Source organism: Ctenopharyngodon idella, chromosome 9 (genome assembly GCF_019924925.1).
Source record: "Ctenopharyngodon idella isolate HZGC_01 chromosome 9, HZGC01, whole genome shotgun sequence".
Classification (NCBI taxonomy): Eukaryota; Metazoa; Chordata; class Actinopteri; order Cypriniformes; family Xenocyprididae; genus Ctenopharyngodon; species Ctenopharyngodon idella.
In genome coordinates, this window is record NC_067228.1 from 11,550,493 (window position 1) to 11,577,727 (window position 27,235).

General features: G+C 39.1%; 1 protein-coding gene across 4 annotated transcripts in view; it reads right to left on the reverse strand.

The window, feature by feature from the left end:
• neb (nebulin) overlaps positions 1-27,235 on the reverse strand; it is a 61,977-nt gene that overhangs the window by 19,763 nt on the left and 14,979 nt on the right. For 3 of the 4 annotated variants that reach the window (XM_051905029.1, XM_051905028.1, XM_051905027.1), the window contains exons 27-115: positions 26,972-27,178; positions 26,761-26,865; positions 26,558-26,665; positions 26,147-26,458; positions 25,832-26,038; positions 25,633-25,737; positions 24,955-25,062; positions 24,503-24,814; positions 24,173-24,379; positions 23,980-24,084; positions 23,762-23,869; positions 23,332-23,643; positions 23,028-23,234; positions 22,819-22,923; positions 22,176-22,283; positions 21,772-22,083; positions 21,446-21,652; positions 21,184-21,288; positions 20,986-21,093; positions 20,595-20,906; positions 20,282-20,485; positions 20,077-20,181; positions 19,752-19,859; positions 19,357-19,668; positions 18,929-19,132; positions 18,691-18,795; positions 18,461-18,568; positions 18,056-18,367; positions 17,733-17,936; positions 17,522-17,626; positions 17,319-17,426; positions 16,896-17,207; positions 16,602-16,805; positions 16,393-16,497; positions 16,201-16,308; positions 15,799-16,110; positions 15,471-15,674; positions 15,194-15,298; positions 14,890-14,997; positions 14,462-14,773; positions 14,157-14,360; positions 13,908-14,012; positions 13,688-13,795; positions 13,285-13,596; positions 12,990-13,193; positions 12,589-12,693; positions 12,373-12,480; positions 11,897-12,208; positions 11,692-11,796; positions 11,491-11,589; positions 10,954-11,055; positions 10,750-10,857; positions 10,352-10,663; positions 10,111-10,215; positions 9,917-10,021; positions 9,712-9,816; positions 9,516-9,623; positions 9,207-9,317; positions 8,888-9,085; positions 8,705-8,809; positions 8,332-8,436; positions 8,120-8,224; positions 7,925-8,032; positions 7,720-7,833; positions 7,435-7,632; positions 7,189-7,293; positions 6,984-7,088; positions 6,789-6,896; positions 6,596-6,703; positions 6,408-6,515; positions 6,220-6,324; positions 6,027-6,131; positions 5,813-5,911; positions 5,601-5,705; positions 5,383-5,487; positions 4,886-4,990; positions 4,691-4,795; positions 4,494-4,598; positions 4,302-4,406; positions 4,081-4,185; positions 3,612-3,716; positions 2,656-2,760; positions 1,340-1,441; positions 1,097-1,204; positions 895-999; positions 705-809; positions 496-600; positions 308-412; positions 100-210 (exon numbers count right to left, since the gene is read on the reverse strand). In XM_051905029.1, the coding sequence (XP_051760989.1) occupies positions 100-210; positions 308-412; positions 496-600; positions 705-809; positions 895-999; positions 1,097-1,204; positions 1,340-1,441; positions 2,656-2,760; positions 3,612-3,716; positions 4,081-4,185; positions 4,302-4,406; positions 4,494-4,598; positions 4,691-4,795; positions 4,886-4,990; positions 5,383-5,487; positions 5,601-5,705; positions 5,813-5,911; positions 6,027-6,131; positions 6,220-6,324; positions 6,408-6,515; positions 6,596-6,703; positions 6,789-6,896; positions 6,984-7,088; positions 7,189-7,293; positions 7,435-7,632; positions 7,720-7,833; positions 7,925-8,032; positions 8,120-8,224; positions 8,332-8,436; positions 8,705-8,809; positions 8,888-9,085; positions 9,207-9,317; positions 9,516-9,623; positions 9,712-9,816; positions 9,917-10,021; positions 10,111-10,215; positions 10,352-10,663; positions 10,750-10,857; positions 10,954-11,055; positions 11,491-11,589; positions 11,692-11,796; positions 11,897-12,208; positions 12,373-12,480; positions 12,589-12,693; positions 12,990-13,193; positions 13,285-13,596; positions 13,688-13,795; positions 13,908-14,012; positions 14,157-14,360; positions 14,462-14,773; positions 14,890-14,997; positions 15,194-15,298; positions 15,471-15,674; positions 15,799-16,110; positions 16,201-16,308; positions 16,393-16,497; positions 16,602-16,805; positions 16,896-17,207; positions 17,319-17,426; positions 17,522-17,626; positions 17,733-17,936; positions 18,056-18,367; positions 18,461-18,568; positions 18,691-18,795; positions 18,929-19,132; positions 19,357-19,668; positions 19,752-19,859; positions 20,077-20,181; positions 20,282-20,485; positions 20,595-20,906; positions 20,986-21,093; positions 21,184-21,288; positions 21,446-21,652; positions 21,772-22,083; positions 22,176-22,283; positions 22,819-22,923; positions 23,028-23,234; positions 23,332-23,643; positions 23,762-23,869; positions 23,980-24,084; positions 24,173-24,379; positions 24,503-24,814; positions 24,955-25,062; positions 25,633-25,737; positions 25,832-26,038; positions 26,147-26,458; positions 26,558-26,665; positions 26,761-26,865; positions 26,972-27,178 (13,485 nt within the window). Of the gene's footprint in view, positions 1-99; positions 211-307; positions 413-495; positions 601-704; positions 810-894; positions 1,000-1,096; positions 1,205-1,339; positions 1,442-2,655; positions 2,761-3,158; positions 3,261-3,611; positions 3,717-4,080; positions 4,186-4,301; positions 4,407-4,493; positions 4,599-4,690; positions 4,796-4,885; positions 4,991-5,382; positions 5,488-5,600; positions 5,706-5,812; positions 5,912-6,026; positions 6,132-6,219; positions 6,325-6,407; positions 6,516-6,595; positions 6,704-6,788; positions 6,897-6,983; positions 7,089-7,188; positions 7,294-7,434; positions 7,633-7,719; positions 7,834-7,924; positions 8,033-8,119; positions 8,225-8,331; positions 8,437-8,704; positions 8,810-8,887; positions 9,086-9,206; positions 9,318-9,515; positions 9,624-9,711; positions 9,817-9,916; positions 10,022-10,110; positions 10,216-10,351; positions 10,664-10,749; positions 10,858-10,953; positions 11,056-11,490; positions 11,590-11,691; positions 11,797-11,896; positions 12,209-12,372; positions 12,481-12,588; positions 12,694-12,989; positions 13,194-13,284; positions 13,597-13,687; positions 13,796-13,907; positions 14,013-14,156; positions 14,361-14,461; positions 14,774-14,889; positions 14,998-15,193; positions 15,299-15,470; positions 15,675-15,798; positions 16,111-16,200; positions 16,309-16,392; positions 16,498-16,601; positions 16,806-16,895; positions 17,208-17,318; positions 17,427-17,521; positions 17,627-17,732; positions 17,937-18,055; positions 18,368-18,460; positions 18,569-18,690; positions 18,796-18,928; positions 19,133-19,356; positions 19,669-19,751; positions 19,860-20,076; positions 20,182-20,281; positions 20,486-20,594; positions 20,907-20,985; positions 21,094-21,183; positions 21,289-21,445; positions 21,653-21,771; positions 22,084-22,175; positions 22,284-22,818; positions 22,924-23,027; positions 23,235-23,331; positions 23,644-23,761; positions 23,870-23,979; positions 24,085-24,172; positions 24,380-24,502; positions 24,815-24,954; positions 25,063-25,632; positions 25,738-25,831; positions 26,039-26,146; positions 26,459-26,557; positions 26,666-26,760; positions 26,866-26,971; positions 27,179-27,235 lie in introns of all 4 variants that reach the window. The other variant, XM_051905026.1, reaches the window with a different exon arrangement.

Consider the following 27,235-nt stretch of genomic DNA (forward strand, 5'->3'; position numbering starts at 1 on the left):
GAAAGATCATGTGAGATTATGATTAGTGTTCACAATACAGTATAATCCTTATAATTTCTTCTTATAATAATGGGGTGAAAATTGAGTATTTCAACTTACAGCACTTGTGATTTTTCCAACCTCTTTGCTGTGGGCAGTATCACGAGTTTCAGTAAGTGTAGTGAAGCCACCCGACTGGAGATCCTTTTTACTGGCCTCCTTGTATTTGGTCTGCAGAAAAAATTGTAAAACATGAATTCATATATGATACATGAACATATATTTTACAAAGCTTTATATTGGTTATAACATTATATTGGTGCCATACCTCAGACACAAGTTTGGCCACTGATTTAGCATGAAGGATTTGAGGTGTGTCATGGACAGCAATGTAATGGCCCTTGGCCTTCTCATACTTCTCCTTGTATTTCACCTGAAAAACCATGACATTTTTCATTAGTTTAGCTAGTCGTGTATGTTGATTTTCAAATGTCCTGTATGGAAAATGGCACTCACATCACTGGAGAGCTCAGCGTTCTTCTTAGCCAAAAGAGTGTTTTTATCATCAGTGACAGATATTACGCAGCCCTTCAGCATTTCCTTATCATACTTGTACTCAACCTGTGAATTACAAAAAAAAAAAAAAAAAAAAATCAGTTCATTAATCTGTAATTAATCAATCTCTCTAAAACTTAAACTGTGGTTGAAAATGGAGCGGCACAAACATCACTCTGCTGGAAACTGCTCTTAGCGGCATGGACGAAATCAGGTCTGTCCACAGTCCAGATCCACTTGTTCTTGGTGGCCTCGTACTTCTTCTTGTAGTCAAGCTACAAGGAGGAGAAACACAAATAATGAGACGCTGGCTTGTGATTCAACTTCACAGATGCTCAGTGCAGATCAATGCAGACTCACATTGCTTATGTTCTTGTAGGCTTCCTTGGCGGCACGGATGTCATGAGCGTCAGGTGCCATGTTGATGTGAGCCTTGTTTCTTTCATACACTTCCTTGTATTTCAGCTGTAAAAAAAAACAGAAGTTTGAAATAAAATATATACGGACATAAAAAGTCTTGAATTTGGTTCCTTTTTGCAAATGAAAAGAAGGGTAAACCTACATTGCTGGTGATCTCCTTGACTCTCTTCATGTGCTGGCTTGAGGGAGTGTCATGTCCAAGTGTGTAACCTCTTGCTTTGGTCTTGTTGTATTCCATCCTATAGATGATCTAAAGAAGAGAACAGAAATGCCAAAATATAATGTATTCCCATACAATGACTGGATTATTAGCTGGAATGTCTACTGTATGTATGTACAAATACTTTTTACATGAAGATGGAAGGCAGATGGGGATGATACTCACATCGCTGATCTGCTTGCTGCGCTTGGCAACTTGATAATCAGGGGTATCCAGCACTGAAGTGAATTTTGACTTGGCACGTTCATACTGCTCTTTGTACTTCCACTACAAGAAGTAATAAAATGATAATCAGATAAACAGAGACAGCACATTTCCATTCAAATGAAGCATATCTTATAAATAAAGCTATTAAGAAGTTAAGGGCGACCTCACATCAATGGAATGTTATAAGGATCTCAAAGTAAGATACTGTGACATTTAAGTTGTATAACAACTGTCAATATCATGCATTAAAAGTGAAGGTTTAATCATGACAGACTTCAGTTAAACTACATTTAAGTTGTATAACAAATGTCAATATCGTGCATTAAAGGGGTATAATCATGACAGACTTCAGCTAAACTTCGACAAAATCTATCCAGTGGAGAGCATGCAAATAATGACTTATATTTTCAGCAGTCCATAAGATGCACACATACATACATGCAATAGAAGACATGCAATGTGCAGTCAAACAAAATGGAGCTGGAGGTGGAAAGCAGCTTCAGGCAACAGCATACAGAAAGACATTGACAAGTTACAACTTGTTACTCCTGCTGTGTAATGTCTTCGCATCTCATACTCTTCTGTAAGCTTTTGAACATGGAATTTCAACTCTGAATGTATTTTTTTTATTAGTGCTTCTGCAAAATTTCACATAAAACTCTGACATTTTGAGCTGAATATATTTTATTAATTAATGCAAAACTATTTATTTTATTTTATTATATTTTAATAAATTAAATTATTTAAACTAAACAATGCATCATTGATTCTTTGTTCATTGCAAAATAATAACATGGTTTAAAGAAACTAAAGGAAAACACCACCATGACACCTTAAAGTAGGGGAGATTTGTCTATTTTTTTTTTTTTTTTCCAGGGTAAAACATGTGTGACAACTTGCCCAGAAAAATTGGCAAAAAAGTAAAAAGAAAAAAAAAAAGAAGAAGAAGAAGTTAAAATCTACTTCCATTATATAGCTAACTACTGTCTGACTGTATGCCAGCATGATAATATTGTTATAGCCCCAGACTCTCCTATTTAGAAGTATGGGCACCTGAATCCCCCCTCCCTTTTCTCCTAAAAAAGTTATGGACAGTGATCAGTGGATGTGTTTTAAAAGCAGGGTATGGTGGAAAAACTTATTAGATGGTATGGTGGGAAGTAGTAATAGTTAATGACTGGATATTACCATTAATGGTGATGTTAGGGGTGCATTGATGAAAAGATGGGATTTCTAGGGGGCTTGGAAGACTCTACCAATGGGCAGATGGTTACCTTACTCCACATGCCAGAGTTGTACATGGCAATGAGAATATCAGGACGGAGCAGCTCATTGCAGCCACTCTTGAGTAACTCCTTGGCCTTGCATTTATATTTTCCCTGTCCATTGAGGAAACACACAAACACAGATGCGCAAATCATGCCACAATTGAAGACAGAGACAGAAAGTGGCTCCTGAAGTCCAGAAAGTGGAGCTCAGTACCAAAATGTGTACTCCAGATAAGCAATTTCACAAGAGCAAACCTTATCCCCTAATTATTGCACTGTTCAAATGAAGCACCATCTGGAGCACACAGATATGGACCTAGCTGCACACACTCAAAAATTCCCATTTGGGTTTTTTGAATGGCACTTAAATCAGGGGAGAGAAAGAGACACAATCAAGTGACTTTGTAGCCATGCGACAGAGCCATCCATTGGATCGGAGACGACCTCATGCTCGGGCCCCTGTGGTAGGCGATGGACCCGTAGGAGGCGGCTGGAGCTGGTGGCTTTACCTGACTCAGCTTTCTGGCCTCCTTAGCCAAGATGTTTCTAGGGTCATCTACAATTACGGAGTACTTATCCTTAGTCTTCTCATAATTGGCACGATAGGACCTCTGCTCAGGATTTCAAAACAGGAGTTAAAGACAACTGCCTCGAGAGCAGTGAGGATGAATATTCATTCATGAGGAGAAAACATATCATAACAGGTAAATTTAAAGTGAAATACTAATCATTTTCATGAAATATAAATGAAATTGGCAGTTTGAGATGGTATAAAGCATGTTGCTATTGTTTACCTTTAAAGCTGTACCCATTATAGAGGCAGTGGAAGAAACAGGTTATGTAAGCATTTTTTTTTTTTATAACATTCTTTGCTAGCATTATCTTGCTTCATTACTCTCATTGTATTTAGCACTTAATATTCCATAGTATTATAATATGAAGTCACGCTTCTATTGACTCACATCATTAATCAAAAGTGAAGCGTTCTTGGCAGCCTCAAAGAATGGCGTGTCACATGTATACTTGAAGTTGGCTCTGTTCTTCTCGAATGATGCTTTGTAGAGTCTCTGTCAACAAAAAAAGATAGAAGAGATTATGAGGTGCTTTTGTTATATACCATAGTACTGAATATTAATGGCACTTTCACAGTAAAAGTGAAATATGAAATGTTCATTACTATCATATCTGATGCATTTAAATTCATCATAGTTGGGCAAACTTGGGCAAAAAAAAAATCTAGAATAGCTACATTATAAATGTACATTGCATTTTTTAAAAATGCAAATATAAAAATGGTTAATTAGAAAAACTAAAAGCAGATTTACAATGTTAATAACTGTGGAAATGCGTCACAGTCTACGAAAAGGGTCCATAACTGTGTTTATTAACACATCTGTATTAGAAATAAGTAAAATTGTGGTTGCTCTTTACTTCGCTGTAGAGGGTCTTGTTGTGTTCAGCCTGCACCATCGCAGGTGTGTCCCACACGTAGCAGCCGATGCCCTTGATCCAGTCTAGATCCTCTTTGTACTTGACCTGAAGTGGATAAGAACATGTGACCGTGGTTAAACAGCATTATGAGCTTCTGTTAATGACACTGTGAGCTGATGAATTACAGAATAAAAAGAGAAGGTGGGTTTAGTTATACTCACGTCACTGATGCAGTCCCTCACAACCTTGCTGTGGAAGAACTCAGGGCGATCGGGGATGGACTTCCAGGTGCCCAATGTGCTAATGTACTTCTCCCTGTATTTGACCTGAGAAAAGGAGAGAGTGAGTGACAGGATTCCTCACTAAATCACATTCATGTTTAAAGCAAACAAAAGGTCTCTTAGTTTACTAACCTCACTGATGTCATCTCTGACCCTCTTGGCACAGAGAATATCCAGGGCGTCCTTGTCAGCATGGTAGTGTCCCTTAGCAAGCTCAAAGGTCTCCTTGTAGCGCAACTGGAGAGAAATGATATAGCTTGTTAGGAGGGCTCTATTACTGATATTGAACAGGACAGTAAAGAAATAAATAAAGCATATGGTTGACTTACATCGCTGGCATTGAGGTAGGCCTTCTTGGAACGAACCAGGATTGGTGTGTCATGGATGGGAGTATACTTGTACTTCATCTTCTCATACTGTTCCTTGTACTTTTTCTAAAGATGATACAAAAGATGAATCACAGGCTTGGTTGCATACAGACATGTTATACATTACTAAAAAGGATCTAGGTGTTAAAAAATTACCTCACTGTACACCACTTTCATGGAACGGGCATGATCCATAATGGGAGTGTGTGATTCTGGGGTGAAGAAGGCCCTCTCCTTGGATGCCAGATCAACATACTTGTACTGTGAAGAGACACCAGCATTATACGGGCAAATCTGTACTTTTTCTTCATGAATTGAGAAAATTTACCAAAACAGATTTACACTTGTCACTTGACGTGTGACGCATGACAAATAAAGACAATATCAGCTCAAATATCAATATCTTCCAACTGAACGGAATCAAAGTCTGAAGCTTGTATTTCATCCTTATATTGTGACAGATGCTTTCTTCAGTAAATTGCATGCGTTTGATTGGAAATTGCTTTTGTCAATTACATCAGCGAGGGTCTGACTATCATTCGTAAAACCTGACCCATTTAATTTTGAACCCTGAGTACCCAAACTTTTAATTTGACACATTATAACAAGTCATTATTTATGTTTAATTAGGGTTTAGGCTGAAAGTGATGTACCTTGTTGGTGAGAGATTGTGCCCACTTGGCTCTCTTAATCTCCAGGCCATCCACAGTGGTGGTACATTTTGTCTTTTCCTTATTGCCCTCAGCTCGGTACACCATCTGTGGATAGAAACAGACAATGAGACATTGAAGAATGTGGATAGCCTTTAAAACAGGAATGACGGAGTCTATAACTGAGATATCAGGCCTGAGGCTGCTACAAAATCACTTACATCACTCATGTGGGTCTTGAGTTCAGACACACGCTTGTACTCTGGTGTGTCCAGGACTACACTGAAGTTGGAAAAGTTCTTCTTAGCATCAATTTCATATGATTTCTAGCAAATAGATAAAAAAAAAAATCCTGATTAGTACCAAAAATCATCAGAATGAACCATTATGAATGAAATGTGGCATGCATAATAATAAGTGAATGATTAATTACTCTAAACTTGGTGATCTCACGGATTCGGGTCATCTCAGGGGAGTCCACCATAAAGCAGCCGATGCCTCTCAGCCAATGCAGATCCTCTTTATATTTCAGCTGCAGGAGATATAAAAACAGTTATTATACCTGAAAATGTCAAGAGGGGAAATGCAACGTTTCCAGTATGCAGTATGTCCCAGTAAATTTAGGTGCATGTATGGGGGACACCTACATCACTGTTGATCTCATTGACATGGAAGCAGTGCATCAGCTGTGGGGTGATGGGCATTGGCAAAAGAGTTCCTCTGCTGTTGTAGTACTTCTCCTTATAGCACACCTGTAGAGAAAAATGAACCATCATTAGAGCATCTAATAATTTTGGTGGTATAGTACAAACTCATATTTCACAATAAAGACATACTTACATCACTGATTGCTTGCTGAGTGGCCTTAACCTGTCTGATCTCAGGTGTGTCATACTCAGAGTGGATCTTGTCCTTTTCCTTCTCATATTTCTCACGATACAGTCGCTACGACAAAATGCAACCTTGTTAATATCCTCGTTCGTGATAAAGTTAAATTTTCTAAAGCTCTATATGGATATTTGACTTACTTGGTTGGTGACCTTGTTGGCCTTCCTGATGGTGAGAAAGTTGACACCTTCAGGATCTAGTTTGTAGCTCCTGGCTTTCATCAGATCATAGGCTTCCCTGTACTTCATCTACAGAGATTGGAACATCAGATGAGATGCAATCATAACATTTAACTCTTTCTGTTTTGAGAATTGAGGGGTTCTCGTACATTGCTGGTGATGATGCTGTTGGCTTTGGCCTGTTTGTTGAGCGGAGTGTCATAAGGCAGAGTGTATCCGGTAGGCATAATAATCTTATTGGCCTCTTTGTAGAAGTTCTGAAAGACAGAAGGGATGTAATTGAAGCATACATCAATGAAGAGACCAGTACATGTTCTTATGAATTGGTAAGAGATGTCATACATCGCTCTGGATGTAGTTGGCTTGACGGGCCCTTTCAGTATCGACGGTCACAGCAGGAGCGGTGTTTTTACCCATGACATTTGTGACGTAGTCATGACGGTAGTTGAGCTGCAGACAGGAAGTATATGAGTTAGAAAATTCTGCTTCAATCGAAATGCAGTAAAGGCATTCTGAAACATGTTTTTGAGGTGTTACCTCGCTCAAGTTCTTAGCGCTCTGCTTGCATGTTTCATAGACAGGGGTGTCCATGACCACAGAGTACTGCTTAAAATGCTCGATTCCCTTAGCTCTGTACAGATTCTGAAAGAGAGCATCACACAGGTGAAGAAGACAACATGTGAGATGATTGTGGAGAAGGAGGAGCAAACTGAAAGAAAATGAAATTAAAGGTTAAACTTACATCGCTCTGCAGTTTCATAGATTGCTTGCAACGAAGAATCTCAGGAGTGTCCCAAGCATAGCAGCCAATACCCTTCAACCAGTTGAGGTCATCTTTGTAGAAGATCTGAAATGACATGCAATAATACAGGGTTACAGCAACAAAAGACCTCAAAACAATCTCAGGTAGTGGAACCTAAAATGCTTGGCATTTGCATGTGACAATACACAAAAATATGAAAAGTGTTTGGATGTAGGGATAACTCACGTCGCTCAGTTGTTCGTTGACCTTGCGGGCATGTACGTACACCTGCATGTCAGGCAGGCAGATCCACTGGTGCAGGTATTTACGGTAGTCAACCCCACTAACGGTCTTCTGAGTATTGCGTGCAGCTACAATGTCAAGCATGTCGGCAGGTACATGGATTTTAGCCTTGGTCTTCTCATATTTGTCTTTGTACAGGCGCTAATGAAAAAGGTGTTGCAAAGAGCTTTTAATTGTTTTGACATTTAGTAAGTTACAAAACTGAACCTCAGCTGATGCTTTACTCACATCCAGAACCAGTTTTCCAGCTTTGATACATCTTGCAGTAGCGGGGTCGTCCTCAAGACACTTAGGCAGACTGTACAGGGTCTTGAACTTCTCATAATCTTCCTTGTATTTAACCTAGAGAAACCAAGGAAGGTTTAATGTCCAGTATGTTTAGGACAACCAGGCATTAGTAAGGACTGGAGAAGGGACTGGAGAAAGGACTCACATTGCTCAGGATGACCTTCTGTTGTTTGGCATGGACTAAGGCATGGGAATCATGAGGGATGTTGTAGCTCTTGGCCTTGATCTTGTCCCAAGCGGCAGAATATGCTTTCTGAATGTACACAAAGAATATTTCAAGAACTGCGCCAACAAATAAAACCAGGAACTCAGCATTTTAAAGGTTTTCTTGCAGGCTTACGGTGCTGTAGATCTCCTTCAGGTTGAAGCATCTTGCGTAGTCACAGGTATCCAGAACGGTGGTGTAAATATGCTTCTCCTTATGATATGCCTCTCTGTAGTTCAACTGCAGATGAAACATAAAATATGCAGCGTATTACCATTTGAACTCCAAAGTATCATACTCTTGATAGTACTCAAGGACCTGAATTATCAGTTAACTGGAGTACAAACCTCACTGGCCCAAGTGTGGCCCAGGATGGCAGTCACATATACAGGTGTGTCTGTCACAATGGAGTAGTTGTTCCATTCCTTCTTGCCTTCTGCTTTGTATTTAATCTGTGTGAAGAAAAAAAACATTAAACCTTCGAACAGGTGGAAACACAATAGCCATGCAACAGACAAGTAACCATCCTGAGTTGCGACGTCACTACACGCATTCTACCAGCACAGTTCGCTAACCGTGCTGAGAATGCCAGGCCGAAAATGGTTTGTAATCCTGAAAATATAACTGGAACAGTTCCTAACAGTTCTTAAAAAAATTTGGTCCGACGGTGGAAAAGTGGCTAATGTCTCTTTATTGTAAAATGTTGAAAATGTTACTCACATCACTCTGTAGCTCATACGACTTCTTGGCACGTACGATCTCAGGAGTGTCCCAGGCATAACAGCCAACCCCCTTCATCCAGTTCAGGTCTTCTTTGTAGAACACCTGCCAGGAAGAAATTAGTCAAATGTAGCTTTTGAACAGGTCTGACACATTCAAAATATCACTGTAATCATGACCTACATCACTCAAGATCTCATTGGCCTTGCGTGCACGGATGGCATCGTTCTGATCAGGGTGGCATGTCCACTGGTGCAGGTATGTACGGTACAGCACATCACTTAGGATATTCTGGCATTTCTTGGCAACCACGTGGCTGATCATATCAGCAGGAATGTGGAGCTTAGTTTTGGTTTCATTGTAGGCTTTGTGGTAGTCTCTCTGATGGACAGATTGAAAAAACTCTGGTTGATGAGGAGTTAAACTATAAGATAACAAGTCACGTGAATATCAAAGTATAGCAATCTCAGACCTCAGGCATAGTACTAATAAAACAACTCACCAGATTCTTCATCTTCTCCATATGGCCAGAGCGAACCACCTCAGGGAAGTCAACCAGAGTTGAAGCCATGTAGTGGCCTTTGGCTTTCTCATGGGCATCATGGTATTTATACTGCAGTGTTTCAAAACAAGAACGAATCAACAATCATCACTTCTAAACCAGTATTTAACAGTGTTTGAAGCAAAAATAGAGGTATAATATTTAAAAGGCTTTTTTTTTCAACACTGCACTGTCAGTAACTGACCTCAGTTATGTGGCAATAAGGAAAGGGTCTATTCTATTTAATATTAAATCATTTTTGATACTCACATCACTGATCATGTCTCTGGTCCTCTTGGCTATTTGTACTGGCATATATTCATGGTTCAGCTGGTAGCCAGTGGCTTTGCTCTCATCCCAGCTGACTTTGTACAATTTCTAGAATAACAACAACAAAACATCCTAAATGCAATTCATCACATAAATGCAAATATATATAAAACAAGTCTAGAAAGGACATTGTTACCTCACTGATCATCTTTGCGACCTCTCTAGAGTGAGCCAGTTGTGGTGTATCTTCAGATCCGATGTAGTGACCCTTCTCCAGGTTAAATGATTCTTTGTACTTCAGCTGAGTAACAACAGAAAGATCGATCCAGTTGATAAGCTAAACTCTTCACATCAGTAATTCCCTATGAAGATGAAAATGGCCAAATCTGAGACACACTTACATCGCTGAGGTTGAAGGCGTTAACCTTTGCAAGGACAACCTCAGGGCGATCCACAATGTGAGTAAATTTGCCAAAGTTGTCCATGGCATCCTTCTTATAAATTCTCTGCATGGAGAAAAGAAACACATTTTTGTAAGATAATGGAGGTTTTATTATCACAGAGAAGTTGGACAAACAAAAAAGGTCAAACTTACATCGTTCAGAATCTGTTGGGCTTTTCGGACTTTGACATGATCGACACAATCAGCAGCCACCCATCCACAACCACGTAACCATTCCAGATCTGATTTGTAGACATTCTGGAGGGAGAGTATTACATTACATTACATTCAAATCAGATGTTTTATAAAGTAACTGAAATTTAACCTTTATTCTCATATTTTAATAAACAAGAAAAATTATTTTGATTTAAAAACCTCTTCATTCAATACTTACATCACTGGCTAAGTCATACGCTTTACGGGCCTGAATAACATCATTCTGGTCCGGCAAGCATGTCCACTGGTGCAAACGAGTTCTGTAGTTGTCATCATTAACTTGGGCCTGGCATTTCTTTGCATGTTCAAAAGCTATCATGTCCACTGGTAGCTTGAACTTGGTCTTGGACTTGTTGAAGTCCTTCTTGTAGAGAGCATCACTAGCAATCTTAGCTGAGTTCAAAGCCAGCATGAGCAGAGGATCATCCTGGACGCTGAGAGCTCCAATGTGATGACCAACTTGCTTACGATAACCAGCCTTGTACTTGTACTGCAAAAAAATTTGAGAATTTATTTGCATGCATAAATAAAATGAAGGTGAAATGGGTTGAGGTTTAGGATTTTTTTTTAACTTACATTACTCTGCACTTTATTGTTGTGGATGCATTGTTTAATCGGGACTGCATCTCCGGGCATGAAGTATGATGTGGCTTTAGTCTTGTTCCAGTTTTTGGTGTAAAAATGCTACAAGTGATGTTTAAAATGACACTTTTGTTACTATTCAACCTTAAGCAATTATTACAGACAACATCTTTTTCTCAAAAAGAAAAAATGCTTTACCGGGTGGTACATTTTGGCCACTTCTCTTGCTGTAGCTAGAATTGGGGAGTCTGTCAAGGTGTATTTAGTCTTGTCGTGGTGCCAGGCCTCACGATACTTAGCCTGAGAAGACAAAACAAAGAGGACACTTACAGTAGAGAACAGTCATATCTGAAAACCATCTTGGGGTCCACTCATTTTAATGTTTGGAGAGAACATGATTTTGCAAACTAAATATACCGTAAAAGTTCTGTTGTTTGAGTGACTACATGGAAAAACAATGCTTAATAGGGGTTCAAGCATGAAAGGGTACACTAAAAATGTCTTACTCCATCTATTCACTATTAAGAAACAATGGAATGATATGGTTTTGAAACTTAAAGTTTAAAATTTTAACATGTATGGAAACTACTTACATAAATAGAGTACATTGTCTGATGATGGATTTTTCTCTTTTCATTTTTTAAAAATGTAATTACAATTTTGTAATTTTCTAACTTTATCGTTGTTTTCCTTTGTATGATTGCACGATTGTGTAATATATATCTTCTTGCTTACCTCATTGAGCACATCAGCTGCATTTTTGGAGTGCACAAAGTCAATTCTTTCGATGGGTGTTGAATATTTCTGCTCATCCAGCTTCACACGGTAGCCTCTCTGTGAATCAGAAGAAAGGAAAAGATCAGTAACCATTACACCTCTGTATAGCATAAACTCATTGGTAGAAATAGCAACAGTATATAGTGCCAAAGGACTTACATCAGCCAGAATCTTTTGGGCATTCCTCACTTTGACAACTTCAACAGACTCATGGGGAATCCATCCACATCCCCTTAGCCACTCCATGTCAGCCTTGTACACAGCCTAAACATAAACAACAAGCAAATGAAAGAAAGTATCACACTATTTCATAGATTATTTTTTTCAATGGAACCATTTTAAACACAGTCAAAGCTCAACTTACGTCACTACGCAGATCATAGACTTTTCTGGCCTGGACGACGTCATTGGAGTCTGGCAGGCAGGTCCAGTTGTGCAGGTAGGTTCTGTAGTTGAAATCATTGACCTGGATCTGACATTTCTTGGCCAGCTCAAGAGACAGCAGGTCCACTGGGAGGTGGAACTTGGTCTTGGACTTGTTGAAGTCCTTCTTGTAGAGAGCATCACTAGCAATCTTAGCTGAGTTCAAAGCCAGCACGAGCAGAGGATCATCCTGGATGCTGCGGGCTCCAATGTGATGACCAACTTGCTTGCGATAACCAGCCTTGTATTTGTACTGCATTTGAAAGATTTGAAGTATTCATATTTACATTACTCTTAAATAACAGAGAGGGGAACATTTCAAAGCCAAAATTAAAGATAGCTAATCAAGACCTTTTACAAAATAAGAGAAAGGAAATACTACGAAGTTCAGAAAACAGTGACTTTGTAATGTCTTACATCACTGGCTATATCTCTGGAGGCTCTAGCCTTGATCACAGATATGGCATCCTCTTTGATGTGGTACGCCTTTGCCTTTGTAGCATCCCAGTCTTTGGTATACGTTTTCTGCAACAAGACAAAAAAGTGTTACCCAATAGTTTAATAGCATAATAAGCTCATAAAAGAGAGTTCATTTTAGTAGTACTCAGAAATTCTGCATGTGAGTTTGCTTACATTGCTGACAGCAATGGCATTGGCTCTGGACAACTCGATGGCAGGTGTATCTGGCATGATGTGGATAGATGTCTTATCTTTGTCCCATGCTTCTCTGTATTTCCTCTGTGAACAAAATAATTAAAAAAAAGGGCTTTTTGGCACACATTGACGCAAAAACAAAAAAGACATGTCTATTACATTAATTTAAAAAGATTTTACATTTCTAATTAATTGTACATATAATTGTAATTACTATAACTATATTATTTCTTTCAATAATTGATTAATAATTCAGTGTTACTAAAATTAAAACAAATATAATTTTACCCAGTGTTTGTGCTATTAATTTTTATGGTCTTCAACTGTAATCTGAACATGAACATCTGAGTAAAGTACTAAAGGAAAGGCAATAATCTTACATCACTGAGGATGTCAGCATTTTGCTTGGCTAGGACGATGACAGGTAGGTCCACAGCACTGGTGAACTTGACAGTGCTGGGAGGCTGGCGATACAGTTTCTCGTTGAGGATCGCCTGAGCATTCTTGGCTTTGATGACATCAACAGATCCATGCGGCATCCAGCCACACCCTCGGATCCACTCAAGGTCAGCTTTGTATACAGCCTAGTTTGAAAGTTTACAAGAAAGATGTTAATGTAGCAATGTAAGAAACCAATGTACACGGCACAGTATGTGAAACTAATCATATACGTACATCACTGCGCAGGTCATAGACCTTCCTGGCTTGGACGACGTCATTGGAGTCGGGCAGGCAGGTCCAGTTGTGCAGGTAAGTTCTGTAGTTGACATCATTGACCTGGATCTGACATTTCTTGGCCAGTTCAAGAGACAGGAGGTCCGCTGGGAGGTTGTACTTTGTCTTGGACTTGTTGAAATCTTTCTTGTACAGAAGATCACTAGAAATCTTGCCTGAGTTCAAGGCTAGCATGATCAAGGGATCATCCTGGATGCTGAGGGCTCCAATGTGGTGACCTTGCTGCTTCCTGTATCCAGATTTGTACTTGTACTGCAAGGTTTTAATGCATAAAAGACTATCAAGCACTATCATTTAACAGAGTGTGTTTATTGTGTCAAATAAGATCCACAATGAGACTTACATCACTAATGATGTCTCTGGAAGCCTTGGCAGCTTTCACTGCGACGGCATCCTTAGGCAGGAAGTAGCCCTTCTTAAGGCTGTTCTCATAGTCTTGACGGTAATATTTCTGTAAGAACATAAGGAGTCAACATTACTGATTTAATAGGATTTGAAACATAAACTATTGTGCATTTACTTCTGATTTACTGGTCACTACAAAACTGTGTCACTCTACTTACGATGCTTGTGTTGAGTTTGTTCTGTTTTCCAAGAATGATCTCAGGGGTATCTGGCATGACATGGATATGGATCTTGTCCTTATTCCAGGCATCAACATAAGCATTCTGCAATGCAATAATAATGAAGACAAAAAGTTAGACACATGCACCTATAGACTACACAACCCCAACTTGCAACAGTTATTTCAAACAGTGATATTATTGTTTAACCTTTACACAGATTAGTGAAATCTTCTAGGAAAACAATACCTTGTCCATGATCTTGGCATTGGCTTGGGCAAGAGCAAAAGGTACGGAGTCTGTCTTGCTAGTATACTTGAAGTTGCTTGGATGCTGTCGGTACTTCCTTTCACTCAGAATCTCACCAGCCTTTTTAACCTTCTCTACATCAACTGAGCCAATGGGGACCCATCCTGTACCTCTGATCCAATCCATATCAGCCTTATACACAGCCTGATGGCAGAAAATACATGAGAAACAATAAGAAAGCAGACCACGCTGGTAGTGTAGACCTATTGATTACTATTACAAATTAAATTTTCACAGAAACTCACATCGCTCTGAAGATCATAGACTTTCCTGGCCTGGACGACATCGTTGGAGTCAGGCAGGCAGGTCCAGTTATGGAGGTAGGTTCTGTAGTTGAAATCATTGACCTGGATCTGACATTTTTTGGCCAGCTCAAGAGACAGCAGGTCCACTGGGAGGTGGAACTTGGTCTTGGACTTGTTGAAGTCCTTCTTGTAGAGAGCATCACTAGCAATCCTAGCTGAGTTCAAAGCAAGCATGATCAAGGGATCATCCTTGACGCTGAGAGCTCCAATGTGATGACCAACTTGCTTACGATAACCAGTCTTGTACTTGTACTACAAAAGAAGGATGATTTCAGTATTAAAGATAGCTTCTATTTATATATACATGACAGGGCAATAAGACAGAAAATGTATCAATCAGTGTAACTTCCAAGACAGTATATACTCACATCACTAATAATGTCTCTGGATGCTTTAGCAGCTTTGATGGCGACAGCATCGGATTTGAGGTCATAGCCTTTCCTGAAGTTGTCCTCAACCGCTTGTCTGTATAGTTTCTGTAAGCAGAATTTTATTTTGTGTTTCATTTTTTTTTCTGAAGTGAAATATTGAATAGGACTAATGTAGAAATCAAACAGAATGCATGAATTTGAGAGGCTTAGTTAACAACTTGAACAAAAAACAATATATATATATATATATATATATATAAATAAAATGAAGAAAGAACAATCACTCAAAAGTGATACCTACCCTACTATTGGTAATTGCGTTAGCAGTTGCGAGCACAATCTCCGGGGTATCAGGAGGGATATGGATCTTTATCTTGTCAGCTTCCCATGCTGCATGGTACTGACGCTAAAATGAAAAAAAAAATGTTGCCAGTGACAATTTCAATACTGTGACAGCTGTTATTAAGGATAAGAACGTCTTGCAATGGATCAAAAATAACATAAAAAAGAATCATATATGCAAATTAGTGTATACTAAACTTTGGATTCCAATCATTTGACTTATTTATTCTACCAACCTGATCCATAATTTGAGCATTTGCCTTTGCAAGCACCAAAGGCATGGACTGCATGTCTTGTTTAAACTTGAATGTTTCTGGTTTCTGTCTGTAGAGTCGCTCGCTGAGGATCTCAGCTGCTTTCTTTGCTTTCAGGACATCAACTGAGCCAATGGGGACCCATCCTGTACCTCTGATCCAATCCATATCAGCCTTATACACAACCTGATTGCAGAAAATACATGAGAAACAAAAAACGAAATGTTACTTTTCAAAACTATACAGTTCATATTTGATTAAAAAGTATCTGTAGAAATAATTGAATGCCATTTTAGCTTGAAAAACATACATCGCTACGGAGATCATAGACTTTTCTGGCCTGGACAACATCATTGGAGTCGGGCAGGCAGGTCCAGTTGTGCAGGTAGGTTCTGTAGTTGGCATCATTGACCTGGATTTGACATTTCTTGGCCAGTTCAAGAGACAGCAGGTCCACTGGGAGGTGGAACTTGGTCTTGGACTTGTTGAAGTCCTTCTTGTAGAGAGCATCACTAGCAATCCTAGCTGAGTTCAAAGCCAGCACGAGCAGAGGATCATCCTTGATGCTGAGCGCTCCAATGTGATGACCAACTTGCTTACGATAACCAGTTTTGTACTTGTACTAAAAAGAATAAATACAAAGGTTTTAGGAAGTAATTGTGAACAATAATGTGTGTGTTTGACACAAACTATGTCAAAAAAAGTCACTCACGTCACTGATGATGTCCCTGGATGCCTTAGCCGCTTTGATAGCAATAGCATCACCACGCAAATCATAGCCCTTCTTCTTAGATTCTTCATGGGCAAGTTTATACCTTTTCTAAAATTGGAAAATATTTTACAGATTTAGAGTTATCAGAAAAATAATGAAAATGTGAATATTTTAGACATATACTGTACATACCTCACTGTAATTTATATTGTTCTGCTTAGCCAACAGAACTTCCATACAGTCAGGCATAACGTGGATTTTGGTTTTATCCTTTTCCCAGGCTTCAGTGTAAAGTTTCTATAAGAGTTGAATAAAATTATATGTCAGACATTTAAAACTTTAAGCTATTTGTTTGTTAAACTTTTTAGTTCTTGTGTTCAGAAACTTCTGACAAGATTTACCTTGTTAGCATTAGTAGCATTATTTTTAGCTAAAACTATTGGCATGTCTTCAGTAGTAAGGGTGAACTTGAAGTTGCTTGGGTGCTGACGGTACTTCCTTTCATTCAGGACTTCTCCAGCCTTTTTCACTTTCTCAACGTCAACTGAACCAATGGGAACCCATCCGAGACCTTGAAGCCACTTCAGATCAGCCTTGTACACCGCCTAATTGCACATGCAAAAAAAATTATTTAAGAATTTGACATGATTGTAAAAAGAAACAATAAAAGTCAAGAGGACTTTAAATAGACGTACATCACTCTGCAGGTCATAGACTTTCCTAGCCTGGACGACGTCATTGGAGTCAGGCAGGCAGGTCCAGTTGTGCAGGTAGGTTCTGTAGTTGGCATCATTGACCTGGATCTGGTTCTTCTTGGCCAACTCAAAAGCTATCATGTCCACTGGGAGGTTGAACTTGGTCTTGGACTTGTTGAAGTCCTTCTTGTAGAGAGCATCACTAGCAATCCTAGCTGAGTTCAAAGCCAGCATGAGCAGAGGATCATCCTGGACGCTGAGAGCTCCAATGTGATGACCAACTTGCTTACGATAACCAGCCTTGTACTTGTACTACAGTTGAATGATTAAAGGACAATGAGAGTGAATAAAAGACTAAGAGAACATTCTGGACCATGAACTACGAGTGACTATGAATAAAGAACAAAGGATGAGAACACTCACATCACTGATGATATCCCGAGAGGCTTTAGCTGCTTTAATAGAAATGGCATCACCACGCATGTCATAGCCTTTCTTTTTGGCCTCCTCATTGGCAAGTGTATATTGTTTCTGGAAATAAAAACAATAATTATATCAATATAATTTAAATTACCATAAATATAACTTCTCATCTTCAGTTCAATGACTTGAAATGAATGGCTCACCACACTGTAGTTAATTTTGTTCTGTTTGGCAAGCAATATCTCCATTGTATCTGGCATAACATGGATCTTGGTCTTATCCTTTTCCCAAGCTTCCACATAGCTTTTCTATAGCGCAAAGAAAAATAAAATGAAATAAACATATATGCAAAGTATCTACACACATTACAATGGAAAAGAGAAGAAAATTATGGTGTTGGTCAAATCAGGCTACCTTGTTCATGATGCCTGCATTGTTTTTGGCCAAGACCAGTGGCATGTCTTCAGTTGTGCAAGTGAACTTGAAGTTGCTCGGGTGCTGACGGTACTTCTGTTCACTCAGGATTTCTCCAGCCTTTTTCACTTTCTCAACATCAACCGAACCAATGGGAACCCATCCGAGACCTTGAAGCCATTTAAGATCAGCTTTGTACACCGCCTGAGAACAAACATAGCAAAAACATTGCCATTATGTAGAGAAATTATATGTCTGTATAAACTGGGTGTTTTTGAAAAATGGAGACCTCACTTTTTTAAATCTAAATGTAGCATACTTACATCACTTTGCAGGTCATAGACTTTTCTGGCCTGGACGACATCATTGGAGTCTGGCAGGCAGGTCCAGTTGTGCAGGTAGGTTCTGTAGTTGAAATCATTGACCTGGATCTGACATTTTTTGGCCAACTCAAGAGACAGCAGGTCCACTGGGAGGTGGAACTTGGTCTTGGACTTGTTGAAGTCCTTCTTGTAGAGAGCATCACTAGCAATCTTAGCTGAGTTCAAAGCCAGCACGAGCAGAGGATCATCCTTGACGCTGAGAGCTCCAATGTGATGACCAACTTGCTTACGATAACCAGTTTTGTACTTGTACTGTTTAAAAGAAAGAGTGGTTTAAGACATGAGCTAATTTTAGGATGTGAAATGTTTTGTTGACTTTTGGATGCTATTAATCAAAATACTCACATCACTGATGATGTCCCTGGAAGCCTTGGCTGCTTTGATGGAGATGGCATCACCTCGCAGGTCATAGCCCTTCTTTTTAGCTTCCTCATTTGCAAGCTTGTATGAATTCTAAGAAAACATTCGAATAAACTGTTATTTTAAAAATTCACAAAGTAGAAAATAATTGATAAATTATTAATCAATAACATCAATTATGCACCATTAAGGGGCCAGTGTTGTGTCATACTTACCAAACTGTAGTTGGTCTTGTTTTGTTTTGCTAGTACAATGTCCATAGCATCTGGCATAATATGGATCTTTGTCTTGTCTTTGTTCCAGGCATCAACATATTGTTGCTATCAAATAGGAGTATGAAATTAAAAAATAAGAAAAAATACTTCACATCCACACACTAACTGTCTACATACTAAACAAATTACATAAATGAGAAAATTACACATTCATATGTTATATCAAATCAGCAGTTACCTTGTTTATGACATCATTGTTGGCTTTAGCCAAGACCATTGGCATGTCTTGAGTTGTCACAGTGAATTTGAAGTTGCTTGGGTGCTGACGATACTTATTTTCACTCAGGATTTCTCCGGCCTTTCTCGCTTTCTCAACATCAAGAGAACCAATGGGGACCCATCCAAGACCTTGAAGCCATTTCAGATCAGACTTGTAAACAGCCTAAGAGCATATGTTGAAAGAATACCTGTTAGTGACTCTACAGCTTATTCATCAGTATCTTGGTAGCTTTATCTCTTTCTCAACATCAAGAAGACAATAGAGACTCAATCAATCCCATTTTCTATTTTAACATCACTCTTACATACTGGCTACAAACATCAATTCCATGAAAATCCAGACATGGATAAATGCATATTGCTCAACAGAAGCTGGATATTACATACATCACTCTGCAGGTCATAGACTTTTCTGGCCTGGACGACGTCATTGGAGTCGGGCAGGCAGGTCCAGTTGTGCAGGTAGGTTCTGTAGTTGGCATCATTGACCTGGATCTGACATTTTTTGGCCAGCTCAAGAGACAGCAGGTCCACTGGGAGGTGGAACTTGGTCTTGGACTTGTTGAAGTCCTTCTTGTAGAGAGCATCACTAGCAATCTTAGCTGAGTTCAAAGCCAGCACGAGCAGAGGATCATCCTGGATGCTGCGGGCTCCAATGTGATGACCAACTTGCTTACGATAACCAGTTTTGTACTTGTACTGAAAAGAAAGAAAATATTCTCAGTGTAGTAAATTATATCCTCATTATGTCATATATTGCCTTATCAGTTTGTTGTACTTACATCACTAGCAATGTCCCTGGAAGCTCTGGCAGCGATGATAGAAATGGCATCACCGCGCATATCATAACCCTTCTTCTTGGACAGTTCATGGGCGAGTTTATACTGTTTCTGAAGAGCAAATCACATAAAATATTTGAACAAACTTGTGGCAACAGCAGAATATAATAATTTATCTTTTGTTGTCTTCATATAAAGCATATAAAGTTCATTGCTCTTAATCGGTGTATGACTCATGGTCAATACTTATAATATTTGATTCAGTTTTTACAACTGTAAATACTCTGATATACAACTGAGCATTCAATTCTAAATAAGAAATACTGACCTCACTATAGATGACCTTGTTTTGCTTTGCAAGAACCACGTCCATCGCATCTGGCATGATGTGAATCTTTGTTTTATCACTGTTCCAAGCTTCAACATATTTTGACTGCCAGTATGGAGAGAGAATTAAACACCAAAATTGATGTTACAAACAATATTTTAGACCTGTTCCATGTGTCTAGATATCAAATGTACAGTTACAGTACCTTGTTCATGATTTCATTGTTGGCTTTGGCCAAGACTAGTGGCATATCTTCAGTTGTGCAAGTGAACTTGAAGTTGCTCGGGTGCTGACGGTACTTCTGTTCACTTAGGATTTCTCCAGCCTTTTTCACTTTCTCAACATCAATCGAACCAATGGGGACCCATCCGAGACCTCTTAGCCACTTCAGATCAGCCTTGTACACCGCCTAAGATGTGTGAAAAGAGTACAAGCCTCATAAGGATGACCCTTTAACCTTATTTATATATGTAAAATTGCAGTAAATTGCAGTAAAATTGCAGTAAATTCAGACTTACATCACTCTGGATGTCATAGACTTGTCTGGCCTGGACGACATCATTGGAGTCGGGCAGGCAGGTCCAGTTGTGGAGGTAGGTTCTGTAGTTGAAATCATTGACTTGGACCTGGTTCTTCTTGGCCAACTCAAAAGCAATCATGTCCACTGGGAGGTTGAACTTGGTCTTGGACTTGTTGAAGTCCTTCTTGTAGAGAGCATCACTAGCAATCCTAGCTGAGTTCAAAGCCAGCATGAGCAGAGGATCATCCTGGATGCTAAGAGCTCCAATGTGATGACCAACTTGCTTACGATAACCAGCCTTGTACTTGTACTGTGAAAAATCCATTAAAACATCCATTACTTTCTGATAAGTAATCATATGATGGGTCCAATAAGGAAGAAAAACTTACATTACTAGCAATGGCACATGATGCTTTAGCAGCTTGAATTGGGATAGCGTCAGCACGTAGATCGTAACCTTTTTTCTTTGCTTGTTCATTGGCAAGTCTGTATAGTTTCTAAAGAAGAATAAGAAAGGGTTATTTACATATTGTGACAATTACAGCTTGCAATCAATCAACAATTATGAATCTGATGGCATCACTAACCTCGCTGTAATTAGCTTTATTTTGACGAGCAAGAGCCACTTCCATCGCATCTGGCATAATATGGATCTTGGTTTTGTCCTGTTCCCAGGCTGAAATATACTTTTGCTGAAGAAAGAATAAATAGGTCAATTTCAAATGATTCAGAAACATACTGGCTATTATTAACTATGTGTCACTAACAAGAAAGTCAAGTGACTAAACATAATAGTTAAGATAATCAAATCCAAAGCACAGTGTCAAGTCAAATGGTTTCAATTTTCACCTTGTTGTTGATGTCATTGTTGGTCGCAGCTAGTACCAGATCCATGGAAGACATGTCTTTAGTGAACTTGTAGTTACTGGGGTGTGTGCGGTACTGTTTCTCGCTGCCTATCCGGCTAGCATTCTTTGCTTTCTCCACATCCAGAGATCCAATGGGAATCCATCCAACTCCTTTGATGTAATTGTTATACTCAGATTTGTAGATGTTCTGCAGAATGAGAAAGAATGCTGTCATATCCACCATGTAAAATCTAATTGAAAAAGAATAGCATATTATCAAAGACATTAAAACATATAAGAAAATACAAAGACATAATCCCGACTTACATCACTTGCGATGGTCTGCATGTTGCGGGCTAGCTCCAGGTTCATGGCATCAGGCAGAACCTTATATTGTGTAATGATATGCCTATATCCAGCAAAGGTCTGAGCAGCCGTAGCCTGCTTAGCATGAACTACACTCAACATGTCCACGGGGGTGTGGTACTTCAGCTTGGCCTTGTGGTAATCCTTCTTGTATAGTTTATCACTCTGAATCTTAGCCACTTCCATGTAGTGCACCAGCAAGGGGTCGTCCTGGAGGCTACGGAAGCCAACATGATGGCCTTTTGCTTTATTGAACTCCTTTTTGTACTTGTACTGCAATGAGAAGTATTTGTAGAGGTCAAAACGGGTAATACTTGGATAATACTAGAGACAGAAACATTTGATTATCTATTTAAGTAACTCACATCACTGGCAATGTTTGTGGAGGTCCTAGCCGCAATCACTGATACAGCATCTGCCCTGAGGTCATAACCTTTCTTCTTCAGGGCTTCCAGTCCTGCTTTGTAGGCTTTCTGTAGTCAAAACATGATTCCAGTACAGGTTATACATGTTCTTAGGCATGACTTACATAATTTGTTTTACAAAATGGCTACAAAAGCACTATGATAGAAGACACCAATGCTCAAAGAATAACATTTATTGTCAATAATTATAGGAATAAACAAATCTTCCACAAGAAATGTACATGATTATCCAAACTGTAGGCTTAGTGGTATATTAATATTAATTATATTATATATTAGTTAGTTCCAGTCTTTGAATTTGATTAGCCAAGCAGCTTTACAAGATTGCAGGGTAGTCCAACAGCCCTATGGCTTTTTTTCTGTTTGCATCACTCAGCTTCTCTGTGTTTCTATTAATTCAGGAACAAAACACCACTACTGTGTCTTGTTCAGACACATGCAACTTTTGATTCTGTTTTGAGAACCATATTCAGTAGCGGAGCAAAAGCAGACAAAAGAAATATTCTGTTGAAAATGTATTTTACTCAATATGAACTTCTTGTAAACAATTTAAAGATTCTGCAAATGCACAGAGTACACTTACCTCACTTATGTTGATAGCATTAGCCTTTGCAAGAAGGATTTCTGGACTGTCAGGCATGACATGGACCTTTATCTTGTCCTTGTTCCAAGCATCTGTGTATGCTTGCTGTGATAAAATGCATTTAAAATGTTATTTATCAATGAGACCAGCCAAGATAAATCTCAGAATTGATAATTACAATAAGAGTTCATTACAAAAGTGTAAACTACCTTGTCCATGATCTTATTGTTGGCAGTAGCCAATGCGAGGTCCATAGAATCCATAAGTTTTTGGAACTTGTAGTTGGAGGGATGAGTGCGGTAGTTGTGCTCACTCAGGATCTTTCCTCCAAGCTTTGCGGTCTCTACACCCAATGAACCAATGGGCACCCATCCAAGACCCTTCACTGTGCAGTTGTATTCACTCTTGTACTCAACCTGAAAAATACATGTTTCATTTACACAGTTTACAGTGATAAATGCAGTCTTTGCTAAAAAAAAAAAAAGACATGTAAAGTTGAAGTGGGCGACTCACATCACTGGAGCTGATGTTCATGGAGCGAGCCAACGCCAGGTTCATGGCATCAGGAAGCAGGGTGTAATGATGGAAATGCTGCTTGTATCCTGCATATGTCTGAACCTTAGAGGCATTTTTGGCCTGCACAACACTTAACATGTCCACGGGGGTGTGGTACTTCAGCTTGGACTTGTGGTAATCCTTTTTGTAGTTCCTGTCACTCTGTATCTTAGCCACATGCATGTAGTGCACCAGCAAGGGGTCGTCCTGGAGGCTACGGAAGCCAACATGGTGGCCTTTTGCTTTCTCATATGCCAGTTTATACTTGTACTGCAATGGCATGAATTCATCAGAAAATATTACAGCATTACGCCAACACATCAAGGATTTTGCAAACATACAGTATAAGAGCTAGTACAAAGAGGACAATGGCTGATGGGATACTTACATTGCTAGCAATATTTCTGCCGGCTTTGGCAGCCACAATCGAAATAGCATCTGGTTTGAGATTATAGCCCTTTTTGTTCATTTCCTCAAGGCCAGCTTTGTAGAGTTTCTGAAAACACATAGAAAAGTCAATGAAATATTCTGCACTGGCATTTATTTGCTTTGATTATTAATGTGAATCTTTTGAATAAATGCAATATTTAGTCTTGTGAATCATACCTGGCTCAGGTTCAGTGAATTGGCCTTGGCCAGGACAATTTCAGGAATGTCAGGCATCACGTGAACCTTGAGCTTGTCCTGTTCCCAGGCAGCATGGTAGGATTTCTGCAAACAAAAGCATTTAAATGTTCATGGATTGACAATTAATTTTACACCCGTCAAACCAATGAAAATAAACAGAATCCAGGCTTGCCTTGTCCATGATCTTATTGTTGGCAGTAGCCAATGCGAGGTCCATAGAATCCATAAGTTTTTGGAACTTATAGTTGGAGGGGTGAGTGCGGTAGTTGTGCTCACTCAGGATCTTTCCTCCAAGCTTTGCGGTCTCTACACCCAATGAACCAATGGGCACCCATCCCATACCCTTCATGGTGCAGTTGTACTCACTCTTGTACTCAACCTGGGAGATAACAAACATAATGTTGAATCCTTTGTTAATCCCATGGTACTTCGATCTTAATAAAGGTCACACAAGTTACCCCATCCATGTGGGATGCATGGATCTTAAAAATGATGGACTTACATCACTGGAGCTGATGTTCATGGAGCGAGCTAATGCCAGGTTCATGGCATCAGGCAACAGGGTGTAATGATGGAAATGCTGCTTGTATCCTGCATATGTCTGAACCTTAGAGGCATTTTTGGCCTGCACAACACTTAACATGTCCACGGGGGTGTGGTACTTCAGCTTGGACTTGTGGTAATCCTTTTTGTAGTTCCTGTCACTCTGTATCTTAGCCACATGCATGTAGTGCACCAGCAAGGGGTCGTCCTGGAGGCTACGGAAGCCAACATGGTGGCCTTTTGCCTTCTCAAATGCTTTTTTGTACTGATACTGTGATCAAAGAACAATAATTTCTAATTAATCAAGTATATCCATCATGCAATTGCAAAATATTATTTTTTATTTTAGATTTTGTGAACCTGCTGAACAGGCCTTTAAACATTTTAATGCAAGATACATTTTGCACTTACATTGCTGGCAATGTGCCTTCCTTGTTTAGCAGCAAGAATGGGAATAGCGTCAGCTTTCATGTCATAGCCTTTGGCAATGTCCGCAATCCACTGAGCCTTGTAGTTTGACTATAAAAATAAGAGTTGTTGTTAATATCTACATTATATTAGTCTTTCACTGGAAATAAATCAATCAATAAATCAATCAATCAATAAATAGCAACTTTAATAAATTAGATGCAATTAACTGATCAGGTCATAGCATAAAAAAAACATTAGAAAAAAATGAAAATAGAAATACAGAAAAAAGAACAACACACTTTAGTGGTAAAAACAAGACTGCGTATGTTAAAGCAATAATTCAATTGAACTAACAATGAACCATCATTTAAAGCATTTAATTTCTTCATATACATTTTAACATTAAAAGTTGTATATGTTAACATTAGGTAATTCATTATGAACTAAAAAGAAACTAGCAGTGACCTATTTGTAAATGAACATTAGCCAAGATTAATAAATGCTGTAAAAATTATTGTTCATTTTTATTTCATAATATCTAATATTAGAATATAGAACCCTACTGAAAAGTTGTTCTCTTTTATTCAATTTAGATTTTATTTGCCATTACAAGTAAACACTATACACACACAGTATGAACATACAAACATTTTGTTATTTGCAATTCACTTCATTCACCTCACTCAGAGTCTGGGCATTATATTTGGCCTGGAGGAACTCTGGGGCATCAGCTGGTAGACTGTAGGTGTGCATGAATTTCTCTCCAGAGGCTTTATAGGCAGTCTAAAATGAAATAAAAACAAAACAAGAACTTGTGAGTCAGTTCTATAGCATCATTCTGGTTATCATTCAGAATAGATCATTGAAGTACTCTTACTTTATTTTGTAGTTTTGTGTTGCTCATGGCCAAAACCATGTTCATCTGGTCTGTTAGACTGCTAAATTTCAGTGTGCTGGGGTGAATTCTGTATGACTTCTCATCAAGGGCTTTGCTGGCAGTTTTGGCCCTCTCAACATCTATAGAACCTATGGGAACCCAGCCTGCTCCTTTGAAGATGTTGTTGAAATCTGATTTGTACAAATTCTGAAGAGATAAAAAGTGATCTGTTAATCATTTTGTCAAAACATAACTAATAATTCCAGGTGTAATTACAATAAAAGTAACCACATATCCTTTTTCAGTTGTTCTTACATCACTCTGGATCTCCATCATGTTGCGAGCCAGTCCAATATGCATGGCATCCGGAAGTAGGATATAGTTGTGATGGTGCTGCTTGTATCCTGCATTTGTCTGAACCTTGGAGGCGTGTTTGGCCTGCACCACACTCAACATGTCCACGGGGGTGTGGTACTTCAGCTTGGCCTTGTGGTAATCCTTTTTGTAGTTCTTCTCACTTTGCATCTTGGCCACATGCATGTAGTGCACCAGCAAGGGGTCATCCTGGAGGCTACGGAAGCCAACATGGTGGCCTCTAGCCTTCTGATATGCAAGCTTATACTTGTACTATAAAAAAACAACAACAACAACACGGTTGTATATACATTGTCAACAATACACTCAAAACAAATTCAAAATTAATAAATTAAATATATGCTCGCTTACATCACTGGCAATATCCCTAGAGGATTTTGCAGCAAGAATAGGAATGGCGTCATGCTTCATATGATGTCCTTTCAGAAGATCCTGCTTGTGTGCATAGGTATAGTATGTCTGCGAAAGCAAAAGAAAACACGAGATCTCAGCGGATCTAGATTCTGATAACAGCCTCAATGTTGTATACAGTATAAGATACGTAGCACTCTTACCTTGCTGACATTAACAGCGTTGTACTTGGCTTGCAAAAGCTCTGGTGCATCAGCAGGGAGATGGTAAGTGTGCTTGAACTTTTCACCACTGGCTTTGTACAGTCTCTGGAAAACAATATGACATGATTCAGAAAGAAACGCATTTAACCTTCATTATGCATAATCATTATGGACTTAAATGATAAAACAACAGCACGCATTTGTCCCTCACATCGCTTAGCTGCTGTGCGTTCAGTTTGGCTTGTTCCATAACTGGGGTTTCCAGAACGCTGGTGAACTTGATAGTGTCTGGGTGCTGCCTGTACTTCTTCTCATTGAGAGCTGCACCAGCAACCTTTGCTTTTTCAACATCCAGAGAACCAATGGTGATCCAGCCAGTGCCCTTTACGTAGTTCTCGTAATCCTGTTTATACTGGTACTGTTGGTATTAAATAGCACATTTCAGTTAAAACAGTCACAGAACTATAAACTTAAA